Source organism: Budorcas taxicolor, chromosome 5, assembly GCF_023091745.1.
Source record: "Budorcas taxicolor isolate Tak-1 chromosome 5, Takin1.1, whole genome shotgun sequence".
NCBI classification, from domain to species: Eukaryota; Metazoa; Chordata; class Mammalia; order Artiodactyla; family Bovidae; genus Budorcas; species Budorcas taxicolor.
The window spans coordinates 134180078-134207845 of NC_068914.1; the positions used below are offsets into that span (position 1 = coordinate 134180078).

Consider the following 27768-nt stretch of genomic DNA (forward strand, 5'->3'; position numbering starts at 1 on the left):
CCCTGGAGAAGGGAATGGCTACCCACTCCAGTATCCTTGCCTGGAAAATCCCTTGGACAGAGGAGCCTGAAGGGCTACATACAGTCCACGGGTTCTCAAAGAGTCAGACACAACTGAGCGATTGAGCACACACATGTATTACTTTAAAAATATATTTTAAAAGTTATTTTCTTTATTTTTAGCTGTGCTGGCTCTTCATGGCTGTGGGGCTTTCTCCAGCTGCGGCCGGCAGGGGCTACTCCATAGCGGTGGTGCTCGGGCTTCTCACTGTCCTGGTTTCTCTTGCTGCAGAACACAGGCCCTAGAGCAAAGGCTCAGAGCTCTGGAATCTTCCCAGACCAGGGACTGAACCTGTGTCCCCTGCATTGGCAGGCATATTCTTAACCACTGGACCACCAGGGAAGTCCGAAAAAATATTTTAAACTGTAACAATGTCCTTGTCTATTCCTTTGCTACTTATTTGTTGAAGAGAATGGGTCACTTGTTCTATAGAATTTCTCCCATGTTAGATTCTGTTAACTGAATTCCTGTGGTATTGCTTAGCTTGTGCTTCTGTTTTCTGTTTCCTCTAAACTCGTAGTTAGAAGCTGAGGTTTGCTGAGATTTAGACTTGATTTTTGATTCCCCCAACCTCACGAGTGTTACTGGGTACTTTCCATTGCGGCATTTCAGGAGGTTTATCACCCCTGGCTGCCTCTATTCCTAGGATGTTGTATTACAATCATGAAACAACCAGTGTATTTAAAAATCATCATGAAATCTTTCAAAGTGTATTTCATGACAATCCATGTATGTCAATAGATTTGTTTAAAAAAAATCACACTTTGCTATAATTCTCAGCAGCTCTGTGTGATACGGAGAATGAGAAGATGAAGATTTCAAGTGCACGCTTCTCTTCAAGGTGGGTTATCTGTCCTCTTCCCCAGCCTGTTAAACTTTATCCTTCTAGTCTAAAGTCTCCATTGACTTAAGTCCCTCCCATGCAGAATCTGGTCTAGAAAGTAAATTTAAAGTTACTGGAAGTCTATACAAAATGCTCCTTCACTGTAACTCTGGGCAATCTCTCTGTTTCATTTTTCCATTTTTAACACAGTAGTAATAGTATCCCTGTGAAAGGGTTCTTAAATGGCTTAACTATGTGTGAAAACACTTATAATGGAATCTGGCACCCAATAAACTGCTCCAGAAATATTCACAATGTTTACTACTATTCATATATTGGTCCTATTCTGCAGTGGATAAATGCATAGACCATCTACTAGCATGATTCAGGATGACTGGGGGGCTTTATGGTTCTTTTTTTTAAATTCCAACTTTATTTTTATTTACTTGTTCATGTATTTCTTTGGTGCCAAAACCCAGGATTGAACCATGGAATTTTGACTGTTAATGTTTGATTAAGAGAATCTAGATTTGATTCCATGTTCCAGAAAATACAAATTATGTAACTACAAAGAGTAAAGTGGAGTAGAAAATACAGAAGTCCAAGAATAAAAAAATCCTAGGGACTTCCCTGGTGGCCCAGGGGTTCAGACTTTACCTTCCACTGTAGGGGATGAGGGTTTGATCCCTGGTCAGGAAGCTAAAATCCCACATGCCTCAAGGCAAAAAAATCCAAACATAAAACAGAAGCAGTAATGTAACGAATTCAATAAATACTTTAAAAATGGTCCACATTGAAAAAAAAAATCTTAAAAGTCCTGGATTTAGGTGTTGATCTGTTTTTAATTGGTTATGTCATTTTGGAAGTCATTTAACCTCCATGAACCTGAGTTGCTTCTTCATCTGTGCAGTGGAGGTAATGAAAATGAAAATAACATGGAGATAATTATTACAGCTATTTTGCATAGTATCTGCTTAAGGATCAAACCGGATAATATCTGTACGTAACACAGAAATACAAATATATTTTGCTACCATTACTGGATGAACCCTAAATTCTCATCTAAGGCATGTGAAGAGCATCTGCTTTACCTGGCTCCTTGAGCTGTCAGAAAGAATAAAGGCAACACTGCTGAGTGAATAAAGCATCAGAATATTTCTCTTACAATCAGAGACAAAGCCTAAATGTAAACTTCCTGAAAAAGGTGACTGGAGCAGATGCTTAGCCCTCTGCTCACCTGATTTCAAGGCACTGTGGTCAACTCCACGTGTGCCAGTGTTGATGGTCAATCAACTAGGGCACTCTGGAAATGCCAGTGAATTAAGGACCCCGGGGCAACTGCGACCAAGGAGTGAGAGACAGCCCAGCCTCCCCACCTCTCAGTGGGAAATCTAGAAATATTTAGCTCATTTCCTCAGAGGGTCCCTACTAGTCCACAGTGGCGACCAACTCAGCAGTGAACCTCCGCTGGCTCTTCTCCCGGCCACTCCCCACACCCCGCCCCGACTCATTCTCCACACTTCCTCCATCACTTTCGTTTCCTGGAAACAGCTCCCAGGTCCTCATCCTGGGCTCTGCTTTCAGAAAAAACCCAAACTAAGACAGCGACATGCTGACAATTTTCAAGGGATAACTGACTGTTACAATGATCCTTCCTACTAATTAGACTTAGGTCAAAAAGGAGTAGAATAAAGTTAAAACAAAATTAAAAACAAAGAAAAAAAGAAGCAGAGGCCAGGAGAGCACACAAAGACATCATGTGCTTTAAATTTAAAGCACACTCATGCATGAGTGTGTGTGTGTGTGTGTGTGTGTGTGTGTGTGTGTGTTGAATAGGATTTAGAGAGAAGAGACACTGCATCAAGAATTAAACACATAGGCAACACTGCTTTACATGTTTGGCATGTATTAAATCTTGGTTTTAATACCTCAGTGGCCAACCAGGTGAGAAGATCAAAGCTCTGCTCTAACATCATACCTTATATCTTTTATATCTCAGGACCTGGATTGGAACCAATGCCCCAAAATCAACTGTTAAAGAATCAGAGGAATCCTTTGGGATTCTTTTGGCAGAGATATAATTTAAGTCTTGTCAACATCCAGTGAGTTCCAACCATTTGTAGCCCTAAGCTACAAATATGAATATGTTTACTTGAAGGCATGGATAACAGTTTGTAGTCTATGCATTAAGACCTGTCTTAGAAGAACATATTGAGGGTTTATAAATGACCAGTGAATAATGCTAAAGGCGAAGGAAAAAAAAAAATCCCAGCAAAGTGATCATATGCAGTAACAACCAGAAAGTGAGATACTCAAAAATGATTATTTCTTTGAACGTATCTGATAAACTTCCATCAGGACTGGAGGTATCTTGGGAGAGAGCCTACAGATGAGATTTAAGTTACGAAAACTTTTTGGTAAGGGAAGAAATAATAGTTCAATTAAACACTATATATCTCTAAAACTTTTTATCACGGACACCAAATTGTCAAATAGTTTCCAACTTAATTTTGATTTGACTCAGACTGTCATACAAATTCCAAGCTTTTCATTAACTTGGCACTGACAGCTTAACCCCTCTTTCCCTTCCTTATCTCGTATTTCCTACCTTCGATTCCAGCCAGCTACTCAGTTCTATTTCTTGCTTCTCCAAATATGCCCTTCACATTCTCATCTGTCAGCTATAATTCAGAGCGTTTTGTCCTGTATGGGCTGCCCTTCACTTCACCTTTCTTCCAAATCCTACCCATCACTGATGCACTAAATGACTACTTCCTTGTAGATAACATTTCTTTATGACAATATTATAAAAAGCTATGTAGACCTAAGGCTTCAGGGTTATGGCTAGAAGACCTGGAGTTGATCTCTAGGAGGCACTGCATTCAATTGGCTTTATAACGCTGGGTAAGTCATTCAGTTCATTCATCACAGTTTTTTAATTTGGCTGCAGTGGGTCTTAGTTGTGTCATGCAGGATCTTTCGTTGTGGTGCAGGCTCACTTGCCCCGTGGAATGTGGGGTCTTAGTTCCTTGATCAGGGATTGAACCCACATCCCCTGCATTGTTCTGGACCAACAGTAAGTCCCCGATTTATCACATTTTTAATGCACATCCTATATTGCTGAATGCTAGAGTTACAAAGGTGAATAAGATATGGTTCTGATTTCAAGGAGATCACAACTGCAAGGATATTAAATTCTTAAAATATCTATCTATGCCAGTGTATAATTAAGAAACTCAGATGAGATAATGGAAGTATCAGTATTTTTGTTTGTTTGTTTTAAAGAATGGTAAAACGCTTCAGTTGTGTCTGACTCTGTGTGACTCTATGGATCTTAGCCTACCAGGCTCCTCTCTCCATGGGATTCTCCAGGCAAGAATACTGGAGTGGGTTGCCATTTCCTACTCCAGGGAGGGAATCTTCCTAACCCGGGGATCAAATCTGTATCTCTTGCACTGACAGGCAGGAATAATAGGTATATAAAATATAAAGTACTTAAGAGTCACAAAAACCAAGTTATGATTTATATAAAACCATAGTATATTCCTTTAAAAGTAGTTTGTGTTTGGAAAGTGAATTTAGTGTTTAGAATGGATGCCATGTTGAGTCTGGTAGCTTCCCAGCTAGGAAAGACCTCTCTTTGTTAAGTTATACTGTCTGAGGACTTTCTTCAAAGGTAGCTGCTCCCTAAACAGCCCACGGAAGGTACACACAAGGGTGTGTTTGCAGTTCTGTAACAGATGGCTTTTTTCCCTTTCAAAGGGCTGCCTGGGCAGGTGCTCTTACTATGTTTAGAAATGAGTACGTCATAGGATCTAAAGCAGACTCTTTAAACTCATAAAACACTCAATTTATAAACTCTTAAGTAAGACTTTTAGATTTGGTAATCCCAGGAGACTCTTTATTATAAAGTAACTGGACTACGGGTTAAAGGTTCTGTTAATTATATTTCTTACTCAAAACTATCATCTAACCTTAGATCACACTGCAGCTGTAAAATGGTAATGCTGGCGGCTTCTTAAAAGCATTTCTCAGGAGCCTTTAATTGAAACGGCTGGTTCAATGAATCCAATTATCACCTTCCAAAAATTATTCTAACGTGACATTTATTTTCCTAACAGCAACAACTTTTAATGTTATAAAGAACTTTTCATCTTCATAATATATAAACAGGTGTGTTGACATTCCCTGTAAAACTATTTCACAAAGAACACAAGGTCCACTAATTAAAAAAACAAAGACCACCTTTGGTTAGTCTTAAGAGCAACAAATTAAAAATTTTGTACTAATAAAGAAAAATCCTACAGAAAGCCCAATTATAATGATATAAATTAAATAATAAAAAAAAGAACAGCATACCATTCTGGTGTTTACTAGGAAGGAAACTCTGCTACTTACTGCAGTGGCTCGAGAGAGTTCACGACATGTGCTGAGCAGTCCGTTTTGTAAATCGTCCCTCTGAAGCACCACGGTCTGAATGGCTGCTGGGTTATCTGCATTCATTTCTATCTCTTGGCTGGCTGACAGCAAAGCTTGCTCAAGCGTGTACTATTATAATAAAAAAATGATTACACTTAATGTTCTGCATCATCGAATTAATTCTTTTCTACTTCAGTTATCAGTGTCCTGATAATCATCATATAAAGTAAAATCAGTTGTAGATAATAAACATAATTGTCCTACTTTCTCCTTGTGGAGCTGCTGAAGTTTCTCCTCCAGAGCGTGTACCACTTTATCTTGCTCACACAGTCGGCTTAGCTTGGCCTAGGTTACAGAGAAGATGTCTTTTGTTAGCAGTTTTTAATTTTTCCTGTAATTGGATTTAGGCATAACAAAAAAAACCCTCACATTTAAAACAGCCAAGGAATAGCTAATCAGGTCAATCTTCATTTCAATCAATAAAATAAAAATTAAAATATAGAATACAGAGATACGACGCTTTAAAAAATGCATATAAAGTAAAAAAGCATTTCCCACCGTACTATTTAACTTACACAATTCAAAATACTCTTAGTAACCAGGCAGTCTCCTATGACTTCAGCAAATCGTTTTAATGGGGTTAAGATATTTTCTCTACAAACTGCTGGAGAGTTTAAGTAACTTATGCAATCCTTAATTAAAACACAGGCTGGATTCTCTTTCTATATTTTTTAAATTATGCTTTTGTGTTCTTCAGAAAAAATTGCCTCTATAATAATACAAGTAAAAATATTGCTAATGGAGAAAAATAACTTTCAACAATTTTAATGTTTTAAATTCTTGATAATACCTCAATTTTTTAATTATAAAAACATGAGAGAGCACTTTAATAAGACTTCGGTCCTGCAATAAACCAGTTCATCACATATCTGAAAATAAAAACCCGGAACAAACAGTAAATATATCCCAAGTGTTACTGCATAATGACACAAGAAAGCAAGAAATTTGAGATTCTTTCCTTGTCATTTATCTATTAAAGTAACCACCTTATCTTTGTTAGACAACACAACTCAAGCCACATCAGATGGGATGCATTGAAATGAGAAGGAGGTACAGCTCAGTGGAATAAAACCAGCAGAAATGAGGGAAGAATGAGATATAAATAAGGACGTTAGTGATGTAAAACACAATTAACAGCAATAACAAAAGGATCCAGTGACAGAATTTCTAGAGGTTGACACTTTCTCCAGAAGACAAAGGTTTACTTTGTCTCTAATCCTTCATAATTTTATATCAGAAATACTCTTCACTTTCATTTAAATGATTCTAAATTTGTTCAGCTGCTAACTATGGGGGTGGGGTGGGAAGAGGACAAGTCAGGGAGTGAGGATTTAATTGAATCTAAGTGCAAAAGAAGAAAACGTTATTTATTTGATGTCATTTTGGAGGGCAGAACAGGAAGAGGAAATCTTTTTTGTCATGCTTATTTCCAGCGTTTTGGCAGAGCACTGATAATACCCTGCTTGCTAATACTTACATCGATATCTACTTCTTCAGGTCTGTATTTGTATAATGTGCCTCTGCATTCATCCTGTGACAGCTATAAGGGAAAATGTCACACAGCAACTTTAAAAGTGATTAAAAATATACATTTACTTAGTCTATAGTTAACATTTTAATTCATATAACAACAACAGAAATGGGTTTTTAATGATTCTATACTTTTAAAAAGTTTAGTTCAAACACAGATCATTACAAAAATAGAAAATTATTGAACATCAATACAATCAATATGCAAGATACGTAAGAATGATGTTGCCTTGAGCTTGTCAGACAAAATAAGAAGCTGGTCAAATAAAATTATGCAGCACCTTATGTTTTCCATTTGCGAGACACACATTATTTTAATGAAAAAAATTGACAAATACAATCAGAGCAGCTGTACTGAATCAAATCTCGAATCAGGCATTATTTCAGCAGTCAAAAACCGTGCTTTCAACGGTATACACATAACCACACAACTGTGTATGTGTACATTCAGATGCCAACACATCTTTGTACAATTTTATTAACAAAACCTAGAACACATTGTATACATATATGTAATATATAAACACACATACACAGTATAGACTTATCTTGTTCCTCTGTCTTAAGAACTAAAAGAATGGAGGAAAAGGATGGGTTTAATCGAAAAGAGGAAAAGCACTCAGAATCTCTTAAAACTGAAAGTCTACAGTATAAATATGGACGGCCAAATTTCATAAAAAGTAAGGATGTGTTCATTGACACCATCTGTTTTATTATATTGTAATGAATTTCTACTCATTGTATTCAAACATCCTATTTTCAGCTTCTTCCAAATATCTTTTGGTCAAGCCAATCCTTATTTCTGACTGTGCTAACCAAGATTTCAATAAGCCATTCCAGTCAGTTATACCATGGATTATATCATAGTGCCTCTGCAGGCAAAACTGACTGACTGCCGTCTACGGGGTCGCACAGAGTCGGACACGACTGAAGTGACTTAGCAGTAGCAGCAGCAGACAGTGTAAGAAAAACATAGCAGGAAAATGTAATTGGGGCTCAATGCATGTTCACAAAGTGGTCTACTTTTTCTCAAAATGGGGACAGGAATTATGTATCCCAACTACATTCTAGATTGGAAAATTAAATTTCACTACAAATGCGTAAGAATATAAAAGTTACAACTATATATGCCTTCTCTGTAAAAAACTGCTTAACAGGTGTATCTCAAGAAGGCACTATTTAAACAATAGATAACTTTAAATGGATCTAGGAATGTGGAAATCAGAAGATTAGAAAAGGTAATAAGCATTCCAAACATACAATAATAATCAATCCTGGTTTCCATGTTTCACTTCAAGACATTGCTTTCACGTACCTCATGCAAATGATTCTGTGACTACTTAAGGGGTATGCACAGTGATTATTAAACCACAGAACTTTCATAGAAAAGAACATCACATGAAAAATGAATTGAATGACAAAAGCCAGAATATTTATGCACTATTTTAAAATAAAGGCCACTGAATATGTCCTGCAAAGTGTCGACTGTCATTCTAAATAAAAGCACCTAGATCCAAGAAGAGTTTATACTTCTATCTAAAGAAAGTAGTGAAAAATAAGTTTTAAAATGCTTTCATCCATGACAAAAAAAAGTCAGAAACGCCAAAATCAGTATTTCTCATTTCTAAAACATAAAAGATGTAAAGCCTTCAGCTGCTAAATGTCTACAAAGACTTTGCTTATTTAATATTTAAACGCCAAACAGCTTTACTAAACCATGGCATGTATAATTTGGGCATAAATAGTGCTATATCTAGATTAAAATGTGATTTGCACCTTATATCCCAAGTCAAAAGAGAAAAAGCCAAGTATTTAAAAAATGAAAACTCAGTAATTTATAACAAATATTTTGGATAATGGTATAACATTTTTATTTACAGAATCTCACTGCATTTTCATATGAGTTGGCAAATTATAAAAAGGAAAGATGTATATTGTGTACTTATAATTTTAGAATGCTATTTCCTGAAAACCACAGAAATAATATTACACACAAATTAGATTTATTTTGTTGTACCTGTGTTTTTGGTACCAAAGAAGATTTATCTAAACCTTTTATCAACTTATTCAATAAAGATAACTGGGTATCAACTAATAAAATCTTAAAATAATTAATCTTCCAATATGCATTTCTTTTGCCTGTCAGAAGAAAAGAAAAGCATAAGAAAACAAGATGGTTCTTTAAACAATTAACTTTTTTTTAAAAAACTGGAGTACAGTAGATTAACTAAGAAATTAACTTTTAAGCATGGTCCATTTCCTATTACTGATTTTAATTACTGATGATTTTAAGAAAAGATGAATTTATTTATTTAAAATTATTTTTTAATTTGAAAAAAAAAATTTTTTTAAATTTGGCCACACCACAAGGCTTGAGGGATCTTAGTTTCCCAACCAGGGGCTGAAACTGAGTCATGGCAGTGAAACTGCCAAGTCCTAACCACTGTACCACCATGGAATTCTAGAATATAATTTATTTTTAAAAATTTCCATCTGGAATCAAAGAAGTTTACTATTTTGTTCTCCATATCAAAATCCTAGTAATAAGAAACATTAACTTCATGAATACTCTGATTAACTCAAGTTCTACATGAAATAATGTTTCATGGCAATATTTTTTATAATTTTTCAAACACATCTTTAGCAAGAAAGTTCTGAGTTTGAAGACCGTTGTTTGAGGTACCTCTGCAACACTAGAAAAGTTAAGTGACAGGGGGTTACTTAAGTAATTAATTCAGTTTGAGAAGCATATTATATAGACTTTACTGATTATATAAGGATATGCATTATATTTAGAAATTCAGAACTTTTTCATGGTATAGTATCATAATCTTTTTAAAAACTGGTTTGGCATTAAGTTAAACAAAATCACTTCTGCCAATTAAAACTGAACCTTCTACAGTATCCCTTTTAAGTATGTGAAATATATATATGTATATATATATATATATCTTTTGAAGCATATGAATATATACATAAAAGACAAAAACAGATCCAAGGGGAAATATTTTGATAAAATTAGACATGTCCTACAAAAACTCAAAAATGCTCTTAGGGCTATGCATGCATATTTGCTAATCAACTTGTATCTTTTAAAACAATTATCATGTGATTAATTTCACTGATATTAATTATGCTATAAAAATTCTAGTACAAATTGTACTTGTGAAAGGAGATAGAATGATTAATAGAACCAGAGGAATTTTTAAACTTGATGCTCACTCAACATTTGCTTTGATTCAGTTTTAGGTTCTTTTTATTTGACTAATTTTAAGAAAATTACTGGGACTTCCCTAGTGATCCAGTGGTTAAGACTCCATGCTTCCACTGTAGGGGGTATGGATTCAATCCCATGTCAGGGAACTAAGATCTTGCATACTGAATGGTGACCCCAAAAATTAAAAAAAAAATACTGCTTAGGTAATTTCTCAGGTGTCCTCTTTCTTTTAGGAAAATGGAACACAGAGGGTCTCCTGAGAGAAAACTGAAATGGCTATGACTCAGAATAATTGGTCATAAAACACTGTTATGCTATGTTATGTCATGTGCCAACTCTTGTGACGCTGCAGAATGTAGCTCGCAAGGCTCCTCTGTCCATGGGGTTTGCCACGCAATACTAGAGTGGGTTCCCGTTTCCTTCTCTAGGGGATCTTCCTGACCCAGGGATCAAACCCGAGTCTCTTGTGTCTCCTGCACTGACACGTGGATTCTTTACCTCTGTGCCACCTGGGAAGCCCGTATTGCCACTTCATTTTCAGCTGAATTTCAAGAACCCATCAAGACAGCACTGCAACGCAATCCCAGAAAAGCAAACCATCATGTGTACAACAAAAATTTTCATAAAGATTTTCTTTCAATAATAACACTAGAAGGAAAATCTGGAGGAAAACAAGATGTAATTTCAATTCATAAAAGTCTATACAGACAGCGTTTAAGAAATGTGTCTGTCACTTTTATCTACCAATGATGCTCTGCCAATAATCAATCACTTTACTACTGGCTAGTTAAAGAAAAGAACTTTAGAATTAACCAAACTTAATTCTAGAAACTAAACAATCCCTAGATTGGACAGCACTGATAGTCAATATTGATTACCTGGCTGTCCATATTTCAAACTCAGGCATGGCTGCTGCTCTTAGACCTTCAGATCTTCCCGTTCTGTGCAATTTCAGGTTTTTTTTTTTTTTCTTTCAAGAATCAGTATGTGGAAATATGTGTATATAAATCTATTACTCTTTCAGTATTCAAGGTCAGTGATGCTATGGAAGACCAGTCTCAGATAACTTCCATGTTTCTGGAAAAACTCCAGGGAGAACTTCTAGTGCAGCTGAATGATTTCAATCAGCAATGAATCCTCCACCATTAGCCTTGATTACCGATCAATATAAAAAGAAAAATCAAACCAAACAGAAAATCTCAGCTCTTACTTATTGGAAATATACAAAATGTGAAAAACAAAAACACAACCTGTTAGAATAAAAGGCCTTTGATCTCATGTCAGTCAGCATTTTATAAAATTAGAAACTGACAGCTTTGTATGCTGAAAAGGTTATCAATTCCAGGTCAAGTCCTAAGGTTCATTTCAAAAAGTGTGGCTTTTTGCAATGAAGTACCAAGGTTCTATAATCTCGTGACTTTAAGAATGGAGATTCATTTTTCTTTTGAAGAGTAAAGCTGTTTAACTTTAAATATTTAATAGTTTATCTCCTTGTTGCAAATTAAAAACTATGCTCGATCACATACTCTACATGTTTTGAAAACTGGGCTCAGAAACAGAGAGTCACCCTCCCGCCAACTGCTTCAGTCTCCCAGTTACAAGTTCCATCACACAGACCTCAAGGCGCCTTGAGGCAAATTGGAGACCTTTAAAACCAGTGCAAGTTCAAGGTGCTTCTTTTTACCAGGTGCTTTTACATATCTCAATTAAAAGGTATATTCATTTTTCATGTTAGTTAATTTTCTTCCTCGGTATGATTTTTAAAGTATTGTGACAGGTCATAGGCCACAGTTAATTCGAGGGTGTTGAAGTGGAAGAAGCTAAGCTGATGTTGCAAAACACACAGCTAAGAACATTTAGACCATGAAATACAAAAAAGAAAAAAAAAATACTGGATAGGAATGCGTAACATGACTTCTTTTGCAGATCTGCAGATTACCGAGGTCCTAAGTTCAAGCCAGCCAACGCCATGGCACATATTTGAGCTAGGGAAGAGAATGGGGTCAGATATGAAGACCATGATGACTACAGAAGAGTGAAAAGAATACAGGGAGAAGTCACTCCCAGTATGGTAAGAAATGGTCATCTTTAGTTTTTACCATACCACAGTACAGAAACAAGCCTTAAATAACTTCCATACAAATATAAACTGTTCCTAAAACACTGATGGGGAGAGAGGTTGGGGAGCTTGCCCCTGAAAGGGAAAAAAGAAATTCTTTTTAAGTTTTCCCTAAAAATCAGTTACAATGCTTTAATCAAAAATTAATGGCAAGTTAGTAAAAAATTTTTACACATGTACTGCAGACCTCCAAGTACATTTCAATCAAATACTCTGTACAAAAACTTCAAGAAAATGGCACACTTAATATTCAACAGCAAAATGTTCAGCAAAGCCATGCGAAGAACTGCAGCGTCTTGAAAAGCATGGATGAGTTGGGTTGTTGTTTTTATTTTTTTTTCCAAAGAGACAGAAACAAAAAATGGAATAAGAAAAAGACTAATGTTATGAGTAACTTTGAGGAGAAACCAAAACTGTCACTGAGGGGTTTTGCAGATGATAAAGCAGTATCATTCACTGTCCAAGACCTTACTTGCTGGTACAGTTGGGGTCTTAGCGCCGAGTTCTCAATCATTGTGTGAACCATGGTGATAATAGGTTCATTTTCTTTCATCTATTTCAAATCAGGAGGAGCATACAGCAAACATCAGTTTACAGCATAGCTAGATTTGAAAGACGACACTGTAAATATAGCCTCTACTTTAATATCTTCCTAAGAGTGCAGTTGTTTATATATTATCCCAAGGTTGTACAGAATCAATATAAGCCATTTCAAACAAGTATTAAAAGTTGTAAAATACTGCCAAAATTATAAAGGGCTTACTAACTGCAGTAAAGGCTTTATTTAATAAACGTAACCAATATAGTCAATTAATGAATATCCTTATATACACTAGAACAGATGATAAAGCATCAAGACTCAAAGGATAAACTAAAAGGCAACCACCTACAAACTTAAAAGGAAAAAAATGGCATAACTTAATTAGCTATTTAGTAAAAAGGCTTAAAATGATATTCAGTTCTTTATAAGGTTATTCAGAAAAAACTTAGCTCTCAACAAATACCTTCTCACTTAAACAATCACACACTTTATTATTAATCTTGATAGACACTTATATATACTCTACTTCAGATTATCTCAAAGTAGAACACCATATGCAGAATGATTTCAAAGCTGTACAAACTCAAATTAAATAAGCGAAGACTCAGTGAATCTCCCAGCTCTTTAAAAGACTGAAATTATGTTTCACATTTCCAGCTATATTGTACTTAATTACTGCCTCTAGAAAAATATTTGTTTTAGCAGGCTCTGGACTCAAAAGTTAAAGCATTCAAAAGATAATTATCATTATGTATAGACAATAAAAGGCCAACATATTTGTACTATTTGTAAGCAGACAAGTCTGTTCATAATTGCAATTCGTGACATTTAGTTTATATAATTTTCATCCCCCATATTATAGAAAATAAGCATTTCTATCATGGTTAACAAATGCTACTTCACTGACTTAACAAAATCTGCAAAAGTTTACTAATCTTAAGACTGAATGCATAAGCAAAAATTAAATCTGGAAAACTATACACCTAGACAATTTTATTTGCAGTCTAGTTACCAATGTTTCAAGTCAGTAATTTCTGTTTTAGCTGTCAAATGAGAAACCTTCTGTGACTGGTGTAATCTCCTTTTTTAAAAAGTTTTATTCTAGGTAAGTAATTTGTTTTTAAATCTAAACATTTAATATTAGTTAAACTCAAACGTCTGTATGTCAGTAAAACTCAAATCTACACGCTGGTTGAATTCAAACTCTCTTCCCCTCACTATTACCCAGTAAGGGACCAAGGCATTTACAGGTGACCTCTCATGCACACAGGAAAGAACTGTGTTAATAGGAAGTACAAGATAAAATTTTACTGTTGGGAAGTAACTTATAAGTAGGCAACTATAGATAAAAAGTTTTCTTTAGTAGAAAACAACTTTTATACAGAAATTTAAGACCTCTTTATATTTTAAAGTTTATGTTTTAAAGGAATGCTTGTCGTTTTATCTTAACCAAAGAGTTGAGTGTGTGCTAAGTTGCTTCAGTCAAATCTGACTCTTTGCAGCCCTCTTTGAGCCCTCTGTCCATGGGATTCTGCAGGCCAGAATCCTGGAGTGACTTGCCATGCCTTCCTCCAGGGGATCTTTCCGACCCAGGCATTGAATCTGCATCTCTTACGTCTCCTGCTTTGTCAGGCGGGTTCTTAAACACTAGTGCCACATGGGAAGCCCAATCAAATGTTGATCTTGGAATAAAGTGTAACTGCCTTTGGTTTTGGCCTCATCATTTGACTGCACTGATACATACTTCGTATAATGTGGGCTTCCCTTCTGGCTCAGCTGATAAAGAATCCGCCTGCAATGCAAGAGACCTGGGATTGACTCCTTGGTTGGGAAGATCCCCTGGAGCAGAAAGGCTACCCACTCCAGTATTCTGGCCTGGAGAATTCCATGGACTATATAGGGTCCACGGGGTCGCAAAGAGTTGGACACGACTGAGTGACTTTCACTTTCTTTCTTTCATATAATGTAGGTAGCCTAACACTCTTCATTTTCAGTATTAAATCATTTTGATTTTCAAAGCAATCTCATCTACACTTGCTGTTTTTCAAGAGCATGCCATGAAAATTAGATAGAAAAGTACTTGAGTTAGATTAGGTGAGGGGGTTGGGGGTTGGGAGGAAGCGGGTCGAGGGCCTGGGGGTTTGAAAGATGGTCAAGAGCATGAATGTTTAAGAAATCACGCAGGTTGGATAGTCTCCAAACATAAAAGACACTCAAGGTCAAAAATGCAACTGCCTGTGGAGTCCTGCAAATAGGCCCTTGTCACATGGCTAGGTTTGTCAATATGGTGGTTTTTCACCTTTAAGTCAAGCTTCAACAGGGTACAGACCAGTGACTAGTATTCAGACTTTAGACCTTTAGGAATTACTTTTTAAAATGTATTTAAAAAGGGACAATATCGTTTCAGCCGAACGGTAATCCAGCCTGATTTATTTAGCAGAATACTTCGAGAGGGTAAACATGCATGCTATAGAGGGAAGCCACATTTTCGATTTAAAAACTGCCTCCATTTAATTTACCTATCAAAGATCATTAACTATTAAGTCACTAAGAGGGGGAACCTTGTGAGAAGACACTGACTTAGGAACAGAAAAACTAAAAATACAAAGAGCAAAAATAACATTAAAAAAATGACTATTTCTTAAAAACTGAAGTATAGTCGATTTATAATACTAGATTATTTTCAGGTGTGCAATACAGTGATTCAGTATTTTTATAGGTTATACCCCATTTAAAGTTACTATAAAATGAGCTACATTCCTTATGCTATACAAAATATTCATGTAGCTTCTTTATTTTATACCCAGTTGTTTATCTCTCTTAATCCCCTACCTCTAACTGGCCCCGTCCTGCTCCTGTCTTCCCCCTGGTCATCACTAGTTTGTTCTCCACATCTGTCAGTCTGTTCCTGTTTCATTACATTCATTTGTTTGTTTTCACTTTTCAGATCCCATATATGAGTGATAACATATGGTATTTGTCTTTCTCTAACAAAGTCAAAGTGAAAGTCCCTCAGTCGAGTCTGACTCTTCGACCCCATGGACTCTACAGTCCATGGAATGCTCCAGACCAGAATACTGCAGTGGGTAGCCTTTCCCTTCTCCAGGGGACCTTCCCAACCCAGGGATCAAACCCAGGTCTCCCGCACTGCAGGCAGATTGTTTACCAGCTGAGCCACAAGGGAAGCCCAAGAATACTGGAGTGGGTAGCCTATCCCTTCTGCAGTAGATCTTCCCAACCAAGGGGGTTCCCTGCATTGCAGGCAGATTCTTTACCAACTGAGCTATCAGGGAAAAAAATAACATTTAAAGTTACAAAGTGTAGAGTGTCACAGAGACAACTTCTGAAGCTGACTACTTTTCATTATGAAAAATTTCAAATGTATATATGAAATCCTAGAATATTAAACTTAGAAGGCATCTTTGGAAAGTGACAATTTAGTACAGCAATGAAATGAAAAATGTCAGCAGCTATTATTTTGAATTGTAGGACAGAATGATTATTTATTCTTTCTCTATACTTCTCTGAATTTCCCCAATTTTCTCCATTGTATAGATATTGCTTTTCTAATTAAAAAAAATGTTATTTGAGAGTCAATGATAAAAATATATAAATCGCAAATAAACTAAATTAATGGAACAACTGTATCTTTTGCCAAACACCCCCTGGGGACACAAGAAGCTAAGAAAAAACTTCAGCACATGTGTTCATATCATGTATAAGGTTGCTGAAGTCCTTTAATGCAGCAAGGCCCTGATCTAGAACTGTTCTTACCACCTTTATTCTGCCTTATGAATCTGTATGCATATCAGAAATTGACTGAAGAAACATTAACTAAAAAAAGTAAGCTACCACAATGCATTTGTAAACACCTACAACTATCATTTTTTTTCCTTTTTATTACAGGCTACATAACAAATCAAAGTTCAAGTTTATTTCTACCAGTGGTTCTGAACCCAGAATCATGTGAGGAGCTTGAAAAGAACAGAGATCCTGACTTCCAGATAATGATAACACACAACTCGAAAATCTGTGATGTGGACAATATCATTAAAATATCAAGGTGACAGTCTGGCCTCAAGATTCCTTTTGACAGAAAAGTAACTACAATGTTCTTTCCCAAAGTGTTGAAGTCAGTCAAATGTAATCTGAGCACAGTGAATGTTCTTCAGTTCACATACTCTTAGAGGATCTCATCTCACTCAAGTCGGAGAGATGAGGAAGTCTATCTGCAGAAAGAAGGAGCAGGGGGACCATTTCAGAATTCCCCTGGGCATCACACCCACCTGACCAAGGGCTGCTAGGATGCCTGGGCAATGGGCTTCTAGGGATGAAGGGCACAGAGGAGTGGTCCTGTACCTGGCGCCACCCCTCTTGTGTGCAGCATGCAATGGCTGAGGGCAGCTAAACACAACACTCAAGATCTCAACAACAAGGAGTTTGGTCCCCATTAAGCAATTTCACTGACAAGTCTGACTCAGTCTCTTGTGGGGACACGGCTCCTTTCTCCTGGCTCCTGGTGCGCACAAGGTTTTGTTTGTGCCCTCCAAGAGTCTGTTCCCCCAGTCCTGTGGAAGTTCTATAATGAAATCCCACTGGCCTCCAAAGTCAAATTCCCTAGGGGTTCTCTGTCCCTTTGCCAGATCCCCAGGTTGGGAAATCTGTTGTGGGTCCTACAACTTTTTTAACAGTGAGAGAATTTCTTTGGTATAACTGTTCTGTATTTTGTGGGTGGATAAATAACTCCAGAAAGAATGAAGAGATGGAGCTAAAGCAAAACACCACCCAGCTGTAGATATGACTGGTGATAGAAGCAAACTCCAATGTTATAAAGAACAATATAGCATTGGAACCTGGAATGTTAGGTCCATGAATCAAGGCAAATTGGAAGTGGTCAAACAGAAGATGGCAAGAGCAAACATTGACATTTTAGGAATTAATGAACTAAAATGGACTGGAATGGATGAATTTAATCAAACGACCATTATATCCACTACTGTGGGCAAGAATCCCTTAGAAGAAATGGAGTAGCCCTCAGAGTCAACAAGAGTTTGAAATGCAGTACTTGGGTGCAATCTCAAAAATTACAGAATGACCTCTGTTCCTTTCCAAGTCAAACCATTCAATATCACAGAAATCCAAGTCCAAGCCCCAACCACCAATGCTGAAGAAGCTGAAGCTGAATGGTTCTGTGATGACCTATAAGACATTCTAGAACTAACACCCAAAAAAGATGTCCTTTTCATCACAGGTGGCGAGAATGCCAAAGAAGGAAGTCAAGAGATAACACGAGTAGCAGGCAAGTTTGACCTTGGTGTACAAAATGAAGCAGGGCAAAGGCTAACAGAGTTTTGCCAAGAGAATGCATTGGTCATAGCAAACACTCTCTCCCAGTACACAAGAGACAACTCTACACATGGACATCACCAGATGGTCAATTCCAAAATCAGATTGATTATATTATGTGCAGCTGATGGTGGAGAAGCTCTATACAGTCAGCAAAAATAAGACCGGGAGCTGACTGTGGCTCAGATCATGAACTCCTCATTTCCAAATTCAGGCTTAAATTGAAGATAGTAGGGAAAACAACTAGACCATTCAGGTATGACCTAAATCAAATCCCTTACAATTATACAGTGGAAGTGACAAACAGATTCAAGTGATTACATCTGATAGACAGAGTGCCTGAAGAACTACAGACATAGGTTCGTGGCATTGTACAGGACACAGGTATCAAGACCATCTCCAAGAAAAAGAAATGCAAAAAGGCAAAATGGTTATCTGAGGAGGCATTACAAATAGCTGAGAAAAGAAGATAAGCCAAATACAAAGGAGAAAAGGAAAGATACACCCATCTGAATGCAGAGTTCCAAAGAAGAGCAAAGAGAGATAAGAAAGCCTTCCTCAATCATCAATGCAAAGAAATAGAGGAAAACAATAGAATGGGAAAGACTAGAGATCTCTTCAAGAAAATTAGAGATACCAAGGGAACTGTTCATGCAAAGATGGGCCCAATAAAGGAGGGAAACAGTACGGACCTAACAGAAGCAGAAGATACTAAGAAAACATGGCAAGAATACATAGAAGAACTGTACAAAAAAGATCTTCATGACCCAGATAACCTCGATGGTGTGATCACTCACCTAGAGCCAGACATTTTGGAGTCTGAAATCAAGTGGGCCTTAGGAAGCATCACTACGAACAAAGCTAGCTGAGGTGATGGAATTCCAGCCGAGCTATTTCAAATCGTAAAAGATGATGCTGTGAAAGTGCTGCACTCAATATGCGAGCAAATTTGGAAAACTCAGCAGTGGCCACAGAACAGGAAAAGGTCAGTTTTCATTCCAATCCCAAAGAAAGGCAATGCCAACGAATGCTCAAACCACTGCACAACTGCACTCATCTCACACACTAGCAAAGTAATGCTCAAGATTCTCCAAGTGACACTTCAACAGTATGTGAACTGAGAACTTCCAGATGTTCAAGCTGGATTTAGAAAAGGCAGAGGAACCAGAGATCAAATTGCAACATCCGCTGGATCATCAAAAAAGCAAGAGAGTTCCAGAAAAACATTTACTTTTGCTTTATTGACTACGCCAAAGAGTTTGTGTGGATCACAACAAACTGTGAAAAATTCTTAAAGAGATGGGAATACCAGATCACCTTACCAGCCTCCTGAGAAATGTGTATGCAAGTCAAGAAGGAACAATTAAAACCGGACATGGAACAACAGACTGGTTCCAAATTTGCAAAGCAGTATTTGCAAGGCTGTATATTGTCACCTGCTTATTTAACTTATATACAGAGTACATCATGCAAAATGCTGGGCCGGAGGAAGCACAAGCTGGAATCAAAATTGCTGGGAGAAATATCAATAACCTCAGAAATGCAGATGACATCACCCTTACAGCAGAAAGCGAAGAGGAACTGAAGAGCCTCTTGATGAAGATGAAAGAGAAGAGTGAAAAAGCTGGCTTAAAATTCAACCTTCAAAAAACAAAGATCATGGCATCCGGTCCCATCACTTCGTGGCAGATAGATGGGAAAACAGTGGAAACAGTGGCAGATTTTATTGTTTGGGGCTCCAAAATCACTGCAGATGGTGATTGCAGCCATGAAATTAAAAGATGCTCGCTCCTCGAAGAAAAGCTATGACCAACCTAGACAGCATGTTAAAAAGCACAGACGTTACTTTGCCGACAAAGGTGCCTTTAGTCAAAGCTACTGTTTTTCCAGTAGTCATGTATGGATGTGTGAATAGGACCATAAAGAAAGCTGAGCACCGAAGATTTGATGCTTTTGAACTGTGGTGCTGGAGAAGACTCTTCAGAGTCCCTTGGACTGCAAGGAGATCCAACCAGTCAGTCCTGAAGGAAATCAGTCCTTAATAGTCACAGAAGGACCAATGCTGAAGCTGAAGCTTCAATACTTTGGCCACCTGATAGGAAGAACTATCTTATTGGAAAAGATCCTGATGCTGAGAAAGATAGAAGGCAGGAGGAGAAGGGGACGACAGAGGATGAGATGGTTGGATGGCATTACCGACTTGATGGACATGATTTTGAGCAAGCTCTGGGAGTTGGTGATGGACAGGGAAGCCTGGCGTGCTGCAGTCTATGGGGTTGCAAGAGTCAGACACGACTGAGTAACTGAACAGAACTGAAACAATTTTAATCATCTGACTGAACTTTTACTCTCTGTACATCATTGAATTAGAAATACTTGATCTGTTTTTGCTCCAAATAATCCTAGAGATAGGCTAGTGGTTTCTTTTACTAAGTCACCTCTGAAAACTATCTATCTGTCTGTCAACGTCTCTCTCTCTCTCTCTCTATTTTATTGAAATATACTTGACTTACAATGTTGTGTTAGTTTCTCCTGTGGAGCAATGTGATTTGATTATATATACATTCTTTTTCTTTTCCGTTATAGTTTATCACAGGATATTGTATATATTAATGGTTCCCTGTGCTACACAGTAGGACTTTGTTGTTTATCCATTCTATATATACTAGTTTGCAGCTGCTAATCCCAAACTTCCAATCCATCCCTTCCAGACACCCTTCTCCCCCTTAGCAACCACAAGTCTGTTCTCTATGTCTGTGAGTCTGTTTCATAGATAGGTTGGTTTGTGTCATGAAATACCTACATTTTAATACATAGAAAATGATCATTTCTATAACTTACACGAAAACAGCACACTCTACTTAGTTTTTGCGATGTGAACTTTATAAAACAGCTTTCAAATTAAAGCAGTGTAAGATGACCTAAAAACAAAAACCATAATGCTCTATGAGACCTTGGAATTTCATGCTTAAGTTCCTTAAAAGACAAAAACAAAAGGACTATCCAGTAATTCTCTTGTGACTTGACTAGTACAAGAACCCTATGCAGCATTAAGGGACTGCTTCTAATAGCTGATGTATTTTGGTTTTAAGGAATCAGAGCAAGAGAAAGACTAATTAGTATGTCGAGGATGCTTAATAATTTACTTGGAAATCAGTTAAATGCTTCGCTTCCTGCTTTAATTCCTTCTTTGAAGTGAAAGGTAATATAGGTTTGGGTTCCAGTTAATTGCAAAATTATAAAGCATAATGAAAGGCCCATTGTTTATTATAAAACGAGAACACAGGATTCGGGCATTACAGAATTTTCATAACTCACGTCAGCAATAAATAAAAAAATCTAAATGGATAGATTTAGGTGGTGGTACCAGTATATGTCTGTTTACAGGTGGTGCCAATATATGTCTGTTTACAACAAAAACATGTATTTTTACTTGAAATGTGTCAGTCTAAATGATTATAAAAACTACCTAGAAAATTTGATACTTTAGTCTCTTTCTCAGGTTTGAGGCATTTTGGGCAAGTATGAATACAGAGCCTTCTTTGATGTTACTGTTGGAAATATCTTGATTAAAAACCCATCACTGGGACTTCCCTGGTGGTCCAGTGGTTAAGAATCCACCTCCTCAACACAATTCTATGCAACTTATGCGATGGCTGGTAGGATCATGAGCAGCTTTCCAACAGATGCCTGTGGCTGGGAAAGGGTTCCAGGTGTGTGGAGACAGACGCCACCTTAGTCCTTAGAGGGCCTACTATGCCCCCAAAGCATGGCCTCCAGTTTCTATCAAGGTGTGTACAGATCCTGTCATTCTTCTTTTCTTGGATCTAGTTCCTGAGCAGGGATGGAATCCAGGCCCCCTGTGTTGGGAGCACAGAGTCTTAGCCACTGCACCACGAGGGAACTCCCCGCTGTCACTTTTCCCTGTGTGCCATACATGAAAAAGGCAGAAAGCACTAAGACGCTGTTTATGTTTCGAAAAAACCCAGATGTCTCCTCTTTCTTTGGTGTTCTTGTCATTATCTTAGCAGTTCTCAAACCTGACTGAGGGAGAAAAATAAATCACTGGTGGGGTTTTAAAAACATGCAGAGTTGGGGAGAGGGGCTCTGGCAACCTGGCAGCTGGGGTGCAGAAGTCCTTGTGAATTGTACTTTTGTTTTTGTCTTGCTAAAGATCCAGTGGTAGTTCTGACAGGAAATCAGGCATGAGAACCACAATCCCGCCCCAGCACTAATTTAAGTAACTGAGGACCAATTCAACCATCACCAATTAGGAATTTTTTCAAGGTCCTGATAAGCTGGTACTAAATGTTGGTCAAGATATCTGTGCAATTATCAAAAGATGAAAAATTTCAAATTAATGATCTAAATACAAGTATACTGCATGGAGACTAAAATATTCTTGTTTTTGTATGAAATACAGCATTAAAAGACTTCACTCCCTTAAAAAATCAATTGAATTGCTTTATTATCAGTGGGCTCAGCAGAATCCACTGAGATCTGGGGGTATTACTAAGAATTCAATTTCCAGCCGCCTGTTGTTCTATTATCCTAGCAATTTCAAATATCTGTTTAAAAATATCTATTGCTACAGAAACTAGCCCAGCTAGGATTGCAGAAGGATCAGTATGCTGTAAATCATAAGATAAATGCTCCTGAATAATTTTAGGGGGAGGGTCAGGAAGGAGACAGACTAGCAGTGAGGCAAAGACAGGACAATCATTCATATAATTGGTCCTTGGGAAGATTAATTTCCCAACCCCCCTTTATGTATAAGGAGTGGTTAAGTCGTGGCTTAAATGCTCTTTAAAAAGTTTATATAGGACTGCTCTGGTGGTTCAGTGGCTAAGACTGCCTGCCCCATGTAGGAGGCCTGGGTTCAATCCCTGGTCAGGGAACTAGATCCCTCAGACAGCCAGCCAGTGCGTGAGCTCAGCTGTGTCTGACTCTCCACGACTACATGGACTGTAGCCCCCACCAGGCTGCTCTGTCCATGGAATTTTCCAGGCAATAATACTGAAGTGGGTTGCCATTTCCTACTCCAGGAGATCTTCCCAACACAGGGATCAAACCTGTGTCTCTTGTCTCCTGCGCTGGCAGGTGGGTTCTTCACCAACTGAAACATCCTGCGTGCCACAATGAAAATAGAAGATCGAAGATCCTATGTGCTGCAACTAAGACTTGGTGTAGACAAATAAACGAAGAAACAACAACAACAACACATCTGGCAAATTACAAGCCTGACACCTGGTGCAATAAATGCTTATTTTAAAAAAAAAGTTTATATAATAAATCATCTAGAATAACATTGTCCAGCAGAACTTTCTGTGATGATGAAAATGCTCTCTACTGGTACAGTCCAAAATGACACACCAGTGGCTCTTCTGCCCTTGAAATGTGGCTAGTGTGATGCAGAAGATGAATTTTACTTTTCTAACTTAAATAGCTACATATGGGCTAGTGGCTATTATACTGGACAGTATAAGCCTAGAAATTCTAGACTGGCAAAGTTAAGTATAATTTTCCCCTAAATTTGGATCTCATTCTCAGAAGGGAAAACGTTTGCTCAAGCTCTGTCTAGTAAGGGATGCTCCTTGAGTTTGAATTCTGCACTAACAGCTTTCTCCTTTTTTGGCGGGGTGGGGCAATCAGTCTGGATGATTTCTAGCAGCCCTACAGAGCTTTTGTCCTTCATTGATGACCAATGAGAAGACCCATTTCTGTGCGGTCATTTTCCATTTAAATGGAAAATGGACTTTTCCTGAGCTTTTAATGGCATTTTAGAAAAAAGAATTTTTAAGTTGGGACTCTGTCTTAACAATAGCCCAAAACCCTGATAGCCTTAATCACCAAAGAATCCATCTCTCAAGAATGTCCTCCTGTGTCTAGATCAATAAACTCTTAAGATGTGTGGCAAAAATAAAAGGCTAAAGAATTTGACATGCCCGGGGGTGAAGCTGTGAGGATTGCAGGGGCCTTTATAAACAGGTCATTTGGATAATGACAACGTAAATGCCTTCCACTCTCATTCTAGGCACAGCTGAAAGTCCCAGAACCTGAGATTGAAGGGTATGACTACCTATAGAAACTGCTCATTGTTTAACAGGAAGCAGGAAAATCTGAAGTGACTTCTTAAATAGAAGAATGTAAATAAGTCTCTTTATAACCAATGGGGCAAAGTATGGAGGTCTATTACTTTGGAAATTTTAAAGCAATCAGAACAGACGGTTCATGCTGTATGTGGTTTCTAAAGGTAGAACTTTCGCAAAGTATTATTATTATATATATTCAGAAAAAATTCAATGGTGCTTTAAAAGATGCAGCTAGACGATATAATATATCCTCTTTTTCTTTAAGGGAGAAAGATAGATTTAAAAAAAAAAAAAAGAAAGAAAAAGAGAAAGAAAACTGGGACACTAACACAGGAGTCATATCTGTCATTCCCCCAAAAGAAAAAAAAGAGCATTTTCAAACTGACCCTAAGTACTGGCTTCAGGAATAAGATCCACTTATTGAGGCATATTATGAAAATACCCCTAATCCAGCAGAACAAAAGGGGGGCAATCTCTATACTCACAACCTTAGTTAAACTGCTGAATTTTTTAAGTCACCATTTTGAGATACATATCTGGGGTATATTTCAAGGAAACTTTTAAGGTCTAGGCTAATGTCTTTCTAAACAATCTACAATTTACATAAATTATAAACGTAAATTGTTTGGAATTTTCTAAATTTGTACTTTTCCAAACAATTTACAAATTACAGTGTCGTCCTTTTTCATCTATGGGCCTTTTAAGAATGTTTTTTAAAAATCCTTTTGGCTACAGGATACATTTTATAGATCCGATTTTTGCTTCAGTGGCTTAAATCTGTTTTCCTTTTCTTCCTTTGGATAATATTTTTTTAAGTTTTTTAATTGGCGGATAATTGTTTTACAATATTGTGCTGATTTCTGCCATATACCAACATGAACCAGCTTGTTTTTCTTGATTAATAACTTAAAAAAAAATACTGTTCCTTATTATCTGATGACACCATCTTTATTCCTGGTATTCACAGGAAACTGGAAATACGAAAAGAACTCAAAATACATTTTGTAAAAATGTTTTATTGCGGAAAAGATGTTTGAAATGGTCATATATTTCTCTTCCTTGAAAGCATTTTGCAAAATGATACCACAAAATGATATTTTTTTCCCCTAACTTGGTACACTGGGTCTTAGTTGCAGCATGTGGGATCTTCAGGGGTGGCATGTAGGGTCTAGTTCCCTGGCCTGGGATTGAACCCAGACGCCCTGAATTGGGAGCCTGGAGTCTTAGCCACTGGACCACCAGGGAAGTCCCAAAACGATACTATTTTGAAGGAACAAAACATTCCCAAAGTCAAAATCTTACATCATTTCTGTTAGGGAAAAAAAAAAAACTATTTATTTTGGCCAATGGGTAAATCTATTCTAAAATATATCTGAGCTTTAAATCAAAATTAAAATATCCTCTAGATACAGGATCTGGGCTTTATTAATAGCAATCACATTCCTATTGAGTTAAAGTTGGCACTAACACAATTCCTACCATTAAATCAAAGATTTATCAGCTTATGTTTTAACTACATAATCACATCCTTAGGTTGATCCCAGAAAAGATTTTGGCATTTATGCTCAAGTTTATTTCCTTCCTGAGCTTTGAAAACCATTTACAATTCTACCTTATAAGCTCTAACATCCTGCCTGACATTGAACTCCATAAATCTCTGCTGAATGAACTTACTGGGGAAAAAAAAAAAACAAAAAAGATAGAAGAAAAAAAGAGCCACAATAATTGGGTTATAAAATATTAGCTTTTGTAAATAAATCGTGGAACTGTATTATGCATTTTAGGAGGAGTGGGGAACTATTGTTTTCATTTTCCTGTCTTGGTGGTGGTGGTGGTAGTCCTTGAGAAGTTGTGTCTGACTCTTGTGACCCCATGGCCTGTAGCCTGCCAGGCTCCTCAGTCCATGGTATTTTCCAGGCAAGAATACTGGAGTGAATTGCCATTTTCTTCTCCAAAACATATAGAGATACATATAGCAATACTACAGTTTTATTAAACTAAAGTTTACTAATAGCAAATTATTTGGAGAAGAATCTTTAAAATTAAACCTTTTATCTTTATAAAACTAATTATACATCATTAAGATACTGTGAAGTCGCTCAGTCGAGTCCGACTCTTTGGACTGTAGCCCATCAGGCTCCTCCGTCCGTGGGATTCTCCAGGCAAGAGTACTGGAGTGGATTGCCGTTTCCTTCTCCAGGAGATCTTCCCAACCCAGGGATCGAACCCAGGTCTCCCGCATTGCAGGCAGACACTTTACCATCTGAGCCACCAGGGACGGCTTCCCTGGTGGCTCAGAGGTTAAAGCGTTTGCCTCTAATACGGGAGACTTGGGTTCGGAAGATCCTCTGGAGAAGGAAATGGCAACCCACTCCAGTATTCTTGCCCGGAGAATCCCACGGACGGAGGAGCCTGGTGGGCTGTAGTACAGTCCACAGGGTCGCAAAGAGTCGGACACGACTGAGTGACTTAATTTAAGATACTGTGAAAGCTGAATTTACCTTGGTAGATGGGAAAATAACCAGTTATATAACCAGGAGCTGATACTTGTCAGGTAACCAAGATCAGCAACCTGAAACAGAACTATTTTAGGTACAAGAACAACTCTATTGATTTTGAAGTAAGTAAAACAGATTTTAAAAAAGAAAGAAAATTCATTAATACAAGGTATTCATCCTAGCTTTGTGATTTTGGACAAGTCATTTCAACCTGATTGAATGGGGATAAGAGTAACTGGCCACACATTGCCGAGAAGGGTATGAGAGGCAGGTGGGACATGGAATGTGTCAGAACTTCGACAACTGTGGAGTGATACAAGCTATTAGGATGGACAGATGCTGGACAGGTGCATGGTAAAGAGAATGGGGTGCTTCTGCCGCATCTGAGAAACGATGAGTCACTGGAGAAAAGGGTTTATGGGGGAGGAGGTGTTTGTAATGAAATGAGGGCCCGAGTGACACACCAAAAAGAGATTTAATTCTGTGGGGAACCAGGAGCTTGAAGTTTCCTGAGTTAGCTGAAAGACAACGTGGCAGGTTTAAGTACAGCCGGGATTTGGCGACTAAATGGTACTGAGGAGCTCAGTAGGTGCAACATGTTTTGGTGGCATTTATGATCCGCACTCAAAACCATGCAGATACTATGTATCAGTTAAAGTACAATCTGTTTGGATAGTACGGCAGAATCATACAGAACCGTTTTCAGTCAAGTGTTTTTAAAGCACTTTTGACTCCAGTTTCAAGGTATTTTTAGCTTTAATATGAGCTGGTAGAATACAACTCCAGGGGTCCTTTCAGGTAGCCTGCTAATTGCCTTCCTTTTCACCCACCAGGTTGGGAGAGGCTGCTCCAGCCATAGCTGGTGAAGACTTTCCTCTGTTCTCTTGGGGACTTCAATCACTTCAAGTTCTATGTCTAAGCAAAGAGCAAAAGCTAAGGTCCTGATCCTTCTCAAGTCCATCAAGCTCTTCCCTGAGGATGATATGTTTGACAAACGTTGTGACATCAACGGGGTTAAAGGGGACCAGTGTTTTGAACCATTTCTGCTCTCAGGGTTTTTTTT

General features: G+C 37.6%; 1 protein-coding gene across 3 annotated transcripts in view; it reads right to left on the reverse strand.

Moving 5' to 3' along the window:
• The window catches only part of PLEKHA5 (pleckstrin homology domain containing A5), a 258925-nt gene that overhangs the window by 31156 nt on the left and 200001 nt on the right, over positions 1-27768 (reverse strand). For 2 of the 3 annotated variants that reach the window (XM_052641064.1, XM_052641062.1), the window contains exons 13-15: positions 6840-6902; positions 5567-5647; positions 5282-5431 (exon numbers count right to left, since the gene is read on the reverse strand). In XM_052641064.1, the coding sequence (XP_052497024.1) occupies positions 5282-5431; positions 5567-5647; positions 6840-6902 (294 nt within the window). Of the gene's footprint in view, positions 1-5281; positions 5432-5566; positions 5648-6839; positions 6903-7425; positions 7462-12700; positions 12782-27768 lie in introns of all 3 variants that reach the window. The other variant, XM_052641061.1, reaches the window with a different exon arrangement.